The sequence below is a fragment of the Pelmatolapia mariae genome, linkage group LG7, assembly GCF_036321145.2.
Source record: "Pelmatolapia mariae isolate MD_Pm_ZW linkage group LG7, Pm_UMD_F_2, whole genome shotgun sequence".
NCBI lineage: Eukaryota > Metazoa > Chordata > Actinopteri > Cichliformes > Cichlidae > Pelmatolapia > Pelmatolapia mariae.
Genome location: NC_086233.1, coordinates 56,389,713 through 56,401,298, shown reverse-complemented (window position 1 = coordinate 56,401,298; position 11,586 = coordinate 56,389,713). Strand labels below are relative to the sequence as shown.

At 40.4% G+C, this 11,586-nt stretch overlaps 1 protein-coding gene across 1 annotated transcript; it reads right to left on the bottom strand.

Annotated features, from left to right (window-relative positions):
* Positions 1 to 564: 564 nt before the first annotated feature.
* Positions 565 to 5,830, bottom strand: armc10 (armadillo repeat containing 10). Its single transcript, XM_063479889.1, has 6 exons — positions 5,287 to 5,830; positions 4,923 to 5,068; positions 4,699 to 4,833; positions 2,793 to 2,969; positions 2,590 to 2,661; positions 565 to 2,389 (listed from the first exon to the last, which is right to left on the bottom strand). The coding sequence occupies exons 1-6, from the start codon at positions 5,528 to 5,530 to the stop codon at positions 2,138 to 2,140; spliced, it is 1,026 nt and encodes a 341-aa protein (XP_063335959.1). The 5' UTR covers positions 5,531 to 5,830; the 3' UTR covers positions 565 to 2,137.
* Between the last annotated feature and the right edge of the window lie 5,756 nt (positions 5,831 to 11,586).

Below are 11,586 nucleotides of genomic sequence, written 5' to 3'. Positions count from 1 at the left end.
ATGATTAAATGGAGTATGGACTTTATCTTTTGTCTGCGGTGTATATTTTTTTCTGATGTTTTATTTTTTAACTTGTCTGTTGTGAGATCTCAAACTTTACGCTCCATTTACTTTAAGTCAGAGTTTGTGGAGACCATAAAAGTCTTTGAACCTGTGCTGAAGTCAGGGCACATCCTGTGTGCTCAAGCTCTCTGGTGCATATTTACCTCTGTAAAAGATACTGCTATTTCTACGTGTTTAGTCTGGAGACCATAAAAAAAGAAAAGAAAAAAAAGACACAAATACGTATTTTGGTTCTTGGCCATTGACAGGTTTACAGACAGCATCAATTTCAGCGTCTGGTCAGTGACGCACTAAAAAGTCTGAGAAGCAGTGAGTGACGTGACGCATTCAGGTTTCTCTTCAGTGTGTTAAAAGACTTTAGCAGCAGCATTTTTTCTGCGACCTACCAAACCGATAAAAATGAAAACACTGTCAACCTTCGTGCCTGAGCATGAACAATCTGATTTTTACATTCTTTATTCAAAATTTCATCCAAAACAACAAGAGGACAGAAAAAAAAAGTATTTACCATGTTGGGTATTTATTGAACCATTCAAACAGACAAACATATGTTCCATTTTATAAGCAAAACGCTTAAATAAATAATAATAATAATAATAATAATAATCATCATCATCCAGGTCACAAGTAAATCAACCTACTCCACATGTCTGGTAAACCCTATTCGCCTGAGATATATTTAGTTTTGGGTTCAATAAAATCAGTGTCTAAACATTTAAAAAAAAGAAGAAAAAAAATACAGAAAAAGTGCAGCATTTCAACACACCTGGACTGACCCATGCAGTAAAGATCTCGCATTTATCGTCATCTTCTGGGATCACAGTTACATTTTTCATGCACGCTCAACCTCTCAGGTGAATCAGTCTTCTCAGTGCATAGCTTAACATAACAAGGCTTGCGTTTAACATTCAATACCATGATTTTTTTTTGTAAATGAGAAACAGCTTTCAGATGATCACTGTGACACTGCTTTGTCAGTCTGACAGCTATTTATGATACTTGCGGCGGCTGTGGAACAATCGAAGCAGTCCAAACATCCTTTTCCTCTTCTAACTTCCTCCAGCTCCTCCCTCAGGGGGATTTGCAGGTATTTGGAGTCCAATTCACAGAGTGAGAGAGACATTCAGTGACACCAACACAGCCTGGATCAAACCCTTTCAGGCAGCTTTGGTCAGCACATCATTAAAGATAAAGTTTTCCCGAAGAGGTGTCATTCTTAGATGCTTCACATAACTCAGCTAGCACTTCTTAATACTGGTGGGTCGGTCAGTGTCTCATCTTGATACACTGAACCCCTCTAAGTTTCAGTGATAATCCCGTAGGTTAAATTCACTTTGGCCTGTCTAAGAATCACAACACCCTGCTTCTTAAACTAAAAACACCGCTAAAAGTCTCTCTGAACCACGGTGGGGGGGGGTGCAGTGCACAGGTTCATGCTGTAGGTCATACTAAAACGTTCCCTAGAAAACTTTTGGCAGTGGAGTTGGATTAAGAATTTTCACCTGGAAAGTAGCTTCAGAGATTTTTGTCTGCTTTTTTTTATTCTTAGGGGAAGTTCTCAGAAGAAAAAAGGGCACTGTGGATATTTTAGAAGGAAACAGTCTCTGGCAGCAGGAAAAACAGGAAGAGGTGGCCTTTTTGCACTCCACTGAATGAAAGGGTTCCTCCTGCTTCCTGCTCCCTTATTGCCCATCAGTTAATTGTGGTGTTAGACGCTAGAAATGAGGGAAGAGTGGTCAGTGAAGTAGAACAAATTATGTAGCTGTGTTTGAAAATACAGATTCAAGGAACGCTGCAGATATGGAAGGAGTGTAAGCAGTGCATCCACACGTACACGTGAATTATACTTCTGCGTCCGATCTATGTCATAACTGGAGCCCCATATTAATCCTTTTTACATGTCGACGCTGCTACGCAAGTTGGGGGACAGATTTCCCAGAGATCTCCAAATCAAGCTTTAGGCTACACATAGCCTACTCTTCTACAAGATTAATGGCAACTTACATACAAGTTAAGAAGGGAAATGTGAAAGGTTGGTGGTTTTGGAAGCATAATGGGATGCAGGGAAGGAGGTCTATGTCAAGATACGGGCAACCTGGGCCTGGATCTCTCCATCCGGGTGTGAAAGCAGCTGAACCAATCTGCCGTGTAGCTGGGAGGATTCGTCTAGCATGACCCGGAAGAGGCAATCTTGTTTGCGCCTCAGTTCATCAGCCACTTGGGCTGATGGCCTCCAGGCCTTCAGGTTCCCTGCAAAGGTCAGCAGACGGAGAAGCACCGCAGGGGCTGTTCGTTCATCAAATAGCAGCACCACGGAAGCTGGCGCCTGGGGGTAAGAAAGCAAAGAAAAAGATACAGAAATAGAATTTCTAATATGTCTGCTAACTGCAATTCTGTTTCTTCTGATGGCCTCTTAACACAAAGCTGCACGGTGCTTGCTCAGTCCCTGTGTATGACAAAAACATGCAAACCTTTTCATGAAGACGGTCGGATAAAGGCTGGATTTTAATTTCCTTTTGGTCTTACCTGAGCTTGAACAATGTCATCCATCATATCTGGGTTCGACGACAAATTCACGAGGACTTTCAGAGTCTGAACCTGAAACAACCAGAGCAGCTTTTACATATGGCACACATACTCATGTTAAGATTTAAAGATTATTTCATCCTTATAGCTTTTAACAATCTGCTTATGGGAAGTGAAAGAGTTCACGCCCTAAAGTTGCAAACCTGTAAGGCTTCATTGCTCACGACCAGCAAGGACAGTAAAAGAGTAACGGATTCCTTCAGCAAGTGTTGATGTTTGTCTGTTACTGAAAGGTTTGTGAGCAGCCGCAGAGCACCGAGCTGAAGGTCCGAGTTCACTGGTGACATCTCAATGAGTTCCAGCACTTGTGGAACATAAACCTGACAGACAGGATGAAGTTTTCAGTAGAATACATCTTCAAAAAACTCACAGCTATATAAACAAATGTAAACAAGAGAGCTGCCTGTCAACAGCGACAGGGAATAATGACTAAATGAAGCAAAATGAAAACAATACCTTGTAGATGTTAAACAGTGTAGTAATAATGCCTTTCTACTCTACATGAGCATTCAAAGCACTTTAAACAACATGTCTCATTCACACACACACACTCTCTTTTCTACGTCAAAAGCCTCTTTTCCACTTGTACCTACTCGGCTCGGCCATTTTCCATTACAATTGAGTACTGCTTATGTACAGCATCACGGCCAAAAGTTGTGTGACACGTTTTGTATGCGACAAACAACACAACAATGAAGGAGATTTTTAAAACTCTTGTTGCCACAGGCTATAAAAATCGTGGTTTCGATTTTTGTGAAGGAGTCGCTCTCATGACTCGGTAAATGATGCCATTGACTGGCCAATCGGTGGCATGCAGTCTTTTTTCGCCACATTTTCAGACTGACTCAGCTGACTTGGAACTTCAGCTGAGCAGATGCTAACAAAGTACCTGGTACCAGGTGCTATCACCTAATGAAAAACCCTAAAAACTGCATTGAGTTTAACCAAGCCAAGCTGCGGAGGTACTAGTGGAAAAGAGCTATAAGTGTTGATGATTGAGCAACTCCGGGATCAGCATCTTGCCCAAGGATGCTGTGGTATGCAGACTGGAGCAGCCCCACACAACTCTGTTAGAAGCCCCACACAACTGCTGCCCTGTGTTCACAATCAGAGCTGTGTGCTTAAGGTATCTCTCTCTCTCTCAAAGAGTAAGAAATCCCCTACTCTTTGAAATCGATCCAAGAGTAGGAAAAAATGTCTGGAGCCTTTAAAGCTACCTGAAACCTAAACCTTTGGCTCACAACGATTACCTGCTACATACTCTGACCACATTATTTGAAATTCTGACTACCGGTATGTTCAATCATAGCATCCACCATTGTAACAGTATGTTATTTAAGAGACCAAGTGACTTTGAATGCGGAATGGATGTTGATACCAGAGGGAATGTCTGAGTATGTCAGAAACTGTTGATTTACTGGGATTTTCCGCAGACAAATCATTTCTAGGGCTTATAAAGAATAGACCAAAGAAGATAAAATATCCACTCAGCAGCACTTCTTTGGGCGAATATGCCTTGCTGATGTCAAAGGAGAATGGTCAGTTAAGAAAATGGTCTGATAAGAAACCAGTACCTCAAATAACCACTTGTTACAATCGAAGGTAAGCAGAAGAGATTCTGCATAGGCAATTTGCACTGGCTCAAGCGTGGATAAAATAAGACTGTAAAATTGTTACCTAGTTTGATGATCACAATGTACCTATCTTTCTACTTCCAGCAGGATAATGTGCCTGGGAGTTATATCGCACATGTCCAAACCATCTCAGCCTCATCTCTAACTTTGTAACTGCTCAACCTGAGCTGTCCCTGTGATGTATTTAATTCTGTCCATCCTGGTCACTCCCAACCAGTGTGACTGCCTGTTCTCATTACTCACCTCACTTGTGTGCTGTCCTTTGCTTTTGATGTTTGACCCCAGGTATTTAAACATCCACATTCACTACCTCTGCTCCCTGCATCTTCATCCTTTCACCGGTCTCTCTCTTTCATTCACGTGCATGCATGGAAAAAACACATCTTAAGAGGAAATGAATATACAACAAACATACCTTTATTTGTTCCTGGTTCTGGATGTTCATACAGAGGTTATTTAAAGCATTCAGAGTCTGCACCCTAACCTCAGGTGCAGGATCAGAAAGGAACCCAGCTATGATATGAATCCCTTCAAATTCCCGTATTAGATTCTGAGGGATTAACAGAGCAGAAAACAACATTAAAGTCAACCAATAACTGCTCCAATCTATAAATTTCTGATACAGTAAATTTACTGTACCTGATTCACAGTGAAGGCAGCACTGTTTCCTAATGTAAGAAGAATCCGACACCTGTCTGAGGGATTATTGCTGGTCTGCAAGCAGGACAGGAGCATTTTCAAGTGCTGTGGCTCCAGGTTGTCAGGGGACTGGTGGATGATGTCCCCTATAAAGCATAACAACATCTACAGATGAGACTATGGATCAGCTGTAACCCTTTTTTCATTTAGATTCAAAAGCTTATTTTAATTTATCCAAGTCCGAAGATGATGAAATATTCACAAGTTAACAGCGAACAAAAATATTTGAAGATCTTTCTGGAATATTCAGATTTAAGTAGCAGCTGTGATTACAGTCCAGCTTTAAGGGCTCTGGGGTCCTTACCTGATGCCGTATCTGCTGGTCGGGGACAGATAACATCCAGTCCGGACACTCTGGCCAGCAGACTCCCCGGTTGTATCTTCACTTCACTTTGCTGACTGCCTTTAACCCCAGGATTCTCACCTGTGGCATTTTTCTTGTTCCTCTTGAAACTAATAAGTTTGTATATGCCATAAGAGGCTCCAGCTCCGGCAACTAATCCTAACAAAGCCTTCATGTTGCCGAACCTGGGAGTTATATCGCCCATGCTGCTAGCTGCTATGTCTTTAGCTAAGCTCTGCTAGCTGGCTAGCGTTAAGCTACACGTTATGGATAAATCATTTACCTTACTTGCGAACAAGTCAAGTTTTTTAGTTAGCTAAAACTAGCGACACTCCATCGAAACCACAATGAAGGCAACGCAAATCCGTTTCAACAGATTCATTATTCTAAAAAGTGGAGAAGTTTGCCGACAAGCCACAGTTGTCAACAATTATCCGAGTCGATATTGAGGCCAGCTTGGGGTGGCCAAACAAATCTTTCGCTGCGTGACTGATATGGCTTTGTATGTCATTAAAGAGTGTGGTATAATTTGTCTGAATATAGCGTTTTTATGAAGCTTTTAAAATGTATTAAAATAACCAGAAAGAAACTGAAAAACCGCGAGCAAACAGATCGCATCCGACTCTGCATATTACCGTTAAAAATTTCTGCTGCACACTAGTTGTCCAACATTTAACCGGACTTAAGGTTTACTTGATTCGTTACCTAGCAACGGTGGATCGTCAAACGAGATTATACACTTAAAAGTCGTAAAGTAAAAGACATAAAAAATAAAATAAAAAGGAGCACTAGTGTAGCTTTTTCTCAGATAAGATTTCCAAAGGGAAAAAAAATAAATCAGAATTATACAAAAATAAATAACATTACCTTGTGTGTTAAGTGTACAACTCATCCACTTAACACACTGTTTACTGCAACAGCTACACCCTTCTTGCACATGTTCTTTTTCAGCTATTTATTAATAAGTGACTTATATATATATATATATATATATATATATATATATATATATATATATATATATATATATATATAGCTATTCTTAGTTAGTGTATTGTCTGTCTCTGTTAATGTTTGTTTATAATGGAGCACTGTAACGAAAAATAATTTCCCCTAGGGATCAAAGCATTCTGATTCTGATTTAAAAAGTATAACATCTGTGCAAAGAGCACGACACATCTAAGATTCAATGTTGATTTTGTAAGAAGCTCTCTACTTGTATCAGTTTTGCTTTTTACTTGCTGGTCTATTAATCATTTTAATCTGAAATATCTCATTTGAGTTTCGGAAATTCAGATTACCCACCAACAAACTTATCAAAGTCATTGTCGCATATGCATATAATCCAGCCTTAAAGTGAAACAATTCCAGCTTATCGTCCTTCATATTTATGACTTTAGAATTTCAGAGACTGGGGCTTTTCAAGATTTTCATTTGTGTCAGATGGCAAACATATGCTGGTGAAGAAAATTGATGCATTTTGATCAAAGGAAGCCATCCTTTCACTCTCAGTGATAAACATTGGGCAACACAAGTTCATATCAACAACCCCCTGCTGAATGTAAAAGATGATATCCCAAATTATTTTACTTTTACAGGCTTTAATGACAGCTTCATGTATGTCATGTTGAATCAGTACAGTTGATCATTTCCAGTCTGTGCACTGGCACGTAGACCCCCAGCTTTTCTTGAAATGAACACACGGTGGCTCACTTTCTCTTAATTTTAGCCCTTACTCCTAACCCCTGAAGACATGTTAGGCCACCAGAAGAGGTCCAGAGAAGATCAAGTTCATATTACCCTGCCCCCTTTCACCCACACTTCAACGTGTTTCAAGCACATGCAAACAATGACTCATGCGTTGCTTGTTTGCATTGCCCACTAATGTTCTTTTCAAGTGGCTTTAATTAGGTTGTCTTGATGTTTAAGTTACCATTAAAGTGACTTTCAAAAGCAAGACTTCAACTACAGCCTTAATGGGATCTGTTTTAGAAGCAGGTTCAACAAACTCTAAGTTGATTAATGCTGAGCTGCTGCTTGTGATTCTAGAAAGTTCAATCAGCTGAATATGGTTCAGCTCAAGTTAAGCCTGTGCGTAAGCAGTGAAAAATAGCCATCATCAGCAGAGCTCCAGTACCAGGATTCACCATAGCAACAGGAAAAGAGCAGAGCCTCCATGTATTCACTGGACTGAGTGAATGCATCTTAATGTAGAGGGAGACTTCTCTTTAAACAAAAAACAACAACAAAAAAGAAAAACAGAGTCAGCACCATCCAGTCATAAAGCATGAATCCTACCACATTTTAGTTTCGTTATTTACTTGCAGCCTGATGTGAAACAAATACAGATGCAAGCAAACAAACAAATGTGAACTAAAAAACCAAAACAAAAACGGAAAACTTTAGTTCTCCTGTAAATCGGATTACCTTGATTGGTTTTCAAAAACGATCTCAATTTACACATTTCAGAAATAAATTTTTCCTTTAAAATGATGTCTGACTGTGAACTTATTGCAGTATAAATTACAAACAGAATATAATCAGACCTACAGCCTGGATTTAAAAGCTCTTTTTAAATATTTAATCCCGTTTTAGAACCATAAAGTCAATTCAGACTGATCTTCACACCAATATTTACATCATCTCCAACATGATGCCAACTCTAAAACAAATGCAGATGACCTATCAGACAGTTACAGCTGCTTTTCTGTCCACAAAGTTAAATGGATATAGACTGTAGAATTTATTCTGGACTGCTAATATATCCAGCAAACTGTTTTTATCCTTACACTGAAGAGTTATAATAAGGACTACCATCAAATGTGGCAATCAAGACAAGTCAAAATTGTAACACTTTCAGGTTCTTACTGAAATAGTCGATGTAGGTAGAAGAACAGGAAATTGATTTGCAGCTGAAGACCAATCCTATTACAATAAATCTATAGGTTGTTCAGTTTTTAGGTGTTAAAGAATGGCCATTAAGATTATGAATACTTCTATGTACATAGACCACTTGTCAGTAATGTTACCTGCAAATAAAATCCAGACATGGGGAAAAAAAAAAAAAAAAAAAAAAAAAAAAATCTTAAAAGAGCTTCTGTGGGCCTAAAAGCTTGATTTCATTATCAGAGTCACCTGCACTACTTTAATGCATTTTACATGCAACGTCTTATTTTCTGAAGCTGTACCAGCTCACATGATCCTGGAGAAACTTTGCAATATCCAGGAGAAAGTCTGCAACAGTAGTTTTAGTATTATAGGTCAATATGCTTATGAAATCAAGCCTTCAGGTAAATAAAAAAGCTCCCTCATCTGTGGAGCCAGCTCTCAGTTTGTATTCAAGAGACAGACACGCCGTCTACTGTTAAGATTCGGATTAAGACTTTCCTTTTTCATAAAGCATATAGGGCCTGATCAGGTGACTCTGAATCCTCCCTTAGTTGCACTGCAACAGGCCTAGGCTGCTGGGGGCTTCCCATGATGCACTTCTTCACTCGCTGTGTTTATAGACCATTTTGCATTTAATTATTATTTATCTATCTGACTGTCTCCCACAGCGTGTCTTTTGTCCCGTCTTCCCTCTCTCACCCCCAGTTGGAGCAGATGGCCACCCCTCCCTGAAACCGGTTCTGCTGGAGGTTTCTTCCTATTTAAAAGGGAGTTTTTCCTTCCCACTGTCTCCAAACACTCGCTCAAAATGTGGTTGTCTGATTGTTTGGGTTTTCTCTGTATTATTGCAGGGTCTTAATGTTACAGTGTAAATCACCTCAAGGCAACTGTTGTTGTGGTGCTATATAAATAAAATTAATTCAGAAACACAGGGGGAAACTGCCTACTGAATGCATTACACTTCCATACAAGACTGATACAGATGTTTTAAAGTTGAATAAGGTCAGTCCAGTTTCAGTGCTCAGTTTTAGCATTTACTTAGTAATGCGATGCTCTGTTTTCTATTTAAAGGACAGATTTCCAGGACAGCAGATGTGTTCACAGACAAAAATACTACAACATTTTGGTTTTCATACCTTCAAAAATGTGTTCATCATTCTTCCCGGTCCTGCACATTGAGTTGTCGTGTCCTTTCATTCATGCCATCTTCTGACCAGTCTCCACTGATTGTTATTACTTTTCCCTTGCACCGTACGGGGTGTGATACAGACCTTTGACAGATATGCTACGGCCCGTGTGAAGCGGTTTTTGGATTTAACGTATGGAGATGTATTACGGGACTCTTGAGGAGGAAGGCTTTTTGTGTTCCTCTTAATGACACACTTAGGCATCAAACCTGTAGGTTTAGGCCGCTGTTCAGAAGGCCAGTTAGCCAAGTGTCTGGGGCGTCGACTCACACTGATTCGAGGCATGTGCCTGTTTGATTGCATGAAAGGCTGTAAACGTTCAGACCTCACAGTTTGCCTTTGTGGTTTAGAAAATGAGCCCAGTGTGTTTCTTACTCCATAAGATGCGAGCCCACTCTGGGGTGAATTTCTCAATCTATTATAATGTGGTTTCTGAAAGGCAGAAAGGAGTTTTTGATTGTAGAGGTTTGAATTCTCATGTTTTGCATGGGCATTTAGGACGAAGGGAACAGCACTGACTTTCTGGTATCCTGGAACAAAACTCAAGGGTTTGGCGGTAAACATCCAGTGAGCTCTGTCCATCTGTTTTTGCTTATAATGAGGAATTTGCGGGTATTGTGGGCTGCTTTGATAACCCATGTGACCTCTTCTCCACTGGGGTAAGGGGTCATTAAAGCTTAAAGAGACAGAACCACTTGATGGAGGCCAGTGGACGTTGGAAGCATATTTTACAGTCCTTAACTCTTCGCTGTCAGTGGGTTGACCCGCCTGGACTGAAGCACTTATTCTTGTCTTGTATTTGGGCCAATAATGCTGCATGGAGGGGTGATGCTTTTTGCCATAGGAATATGCAGATGGTAGGTTTTTTGCAGGTGGGACATCAGTTTGGCTTGCTCTGTGGAAGTCTTTAGTGAGTTCAAAGCCACTGGGTGGTCTCCAGTACCCCATTAAAGGATCTCTACTGTAAGAGGCATGCACTGGTTTTAGCATATCCTTCCAATAAGGTGTTAAATTTGAGGTCTCACTTGAATACTGGCTGAAATCTTGAGATGGGCTGTTTGCAGGGTTCACAGGGGGTGCAGTCACATGTTCACTATAGGAAGAACCCTGCCTGTGAAAGGAGCTGGAGGGAAATTGTGTTTTTTCTGGTGGTTTGTATTGTTCTGACTCCACACTCACAGATAAGTCATTGTTTCCCCAGGGAGAACTGTACGCCAAATTTCTTGAAGCAAGACCTGTGGCTGCTAAATGATCGTGTGGGTAGAAAGTGGTGCCCGGCCTAAATTTTTGGTTGTCATAAACACTGGAAGAAATGAGACTTGCAGAGGAGTCGAAAGGATCAGGGAAAGAGAGGCGTTTATTTGGCGTTTGGTAGTTGGCACCTTCTTCAATCCGATCGTTATTTTTCCTGCTGTCACCAGAGGCAGCACCTTCTTTGTCAGGAGTTGGTCTATAGTCCATGGATGTTCCGAGAGTTTTCATTTTTTCCCGTGCAGTTTCAAAATGTCTACTCAAGTCACTTCCTGGTACTAAGAAGGAACGCTTCATGTTTTCTATAAACTCCTTTAAATGACTCATTGTGGGGAAAGCAACACCCTTCACAGGCTCCTGCGTGTGTCCCCTCACTAACAGGTCAAAGGGATGGTGATAACCAGACTGCTCATTTTGCCCTATAAGAGGAGCAGAAGAGGCCCCGTGAAATTTATCAGGCTGGCTTTGCTTCATCTCAGCGTTAGCATCCTGTCCTTTATCATAAATAAATGCTTCTGGCTGACGGGAAACAAAGCTTTGCCGTCCAACATTCTCATTGTTTGTATTCAAAGATTGTCCAGAATGAAATGTGCTAGAGGTTTGGGGGCTCTCATAGAGATAGTAGCCATGTGCAGTACTGTAACCTATCAGGAAATAAACATCGCATTAAACTCGTGGTCAGTTATGCAAATAAAAGTACTGGAATTCATACCTTCTTGAGGAGGAAAGCACAAGCAGCTCCACAACAGAGTGCAAAGCCAGGAGAGCCTGGAAATAAAAATAAAAATAGAAATACTAAAAATATAAAAGAACCGAGAATAAAATGACATTTTTATTTACCTGAATGAAAGAGCCATGAGGGTGAGTTCAACCACAGACTCTACCTGCAGCAGAATAATGATTAAAGCTTCTAACCAGCAAATTAATCACTCAT

Bases quoted from the DNA above. Each gene is read 5' to 3' on its own strand.
- armc10 (XM_063479889.1), bottom strand. From the start codon at position 5,530: ATGGGCGATATAACTCCCAGGTTCGGCAACATGAAGGCTTTGTTAGGA. The intron at 4,834-4,922 runs GTACAGTAAATT...TTAATCCCTCAG, and splicing joins CTGCCTTCACTGTGAATCAG to AATCTAATACGGGAATTTGA. The intron at 2,662-2,792 runs GTTTGCAACTTT...TGGTTGTTTCAG, and splicing joins TGAGCAATGAAGCCTTACAG to GTTCAGACTCTGAAAGTCCT.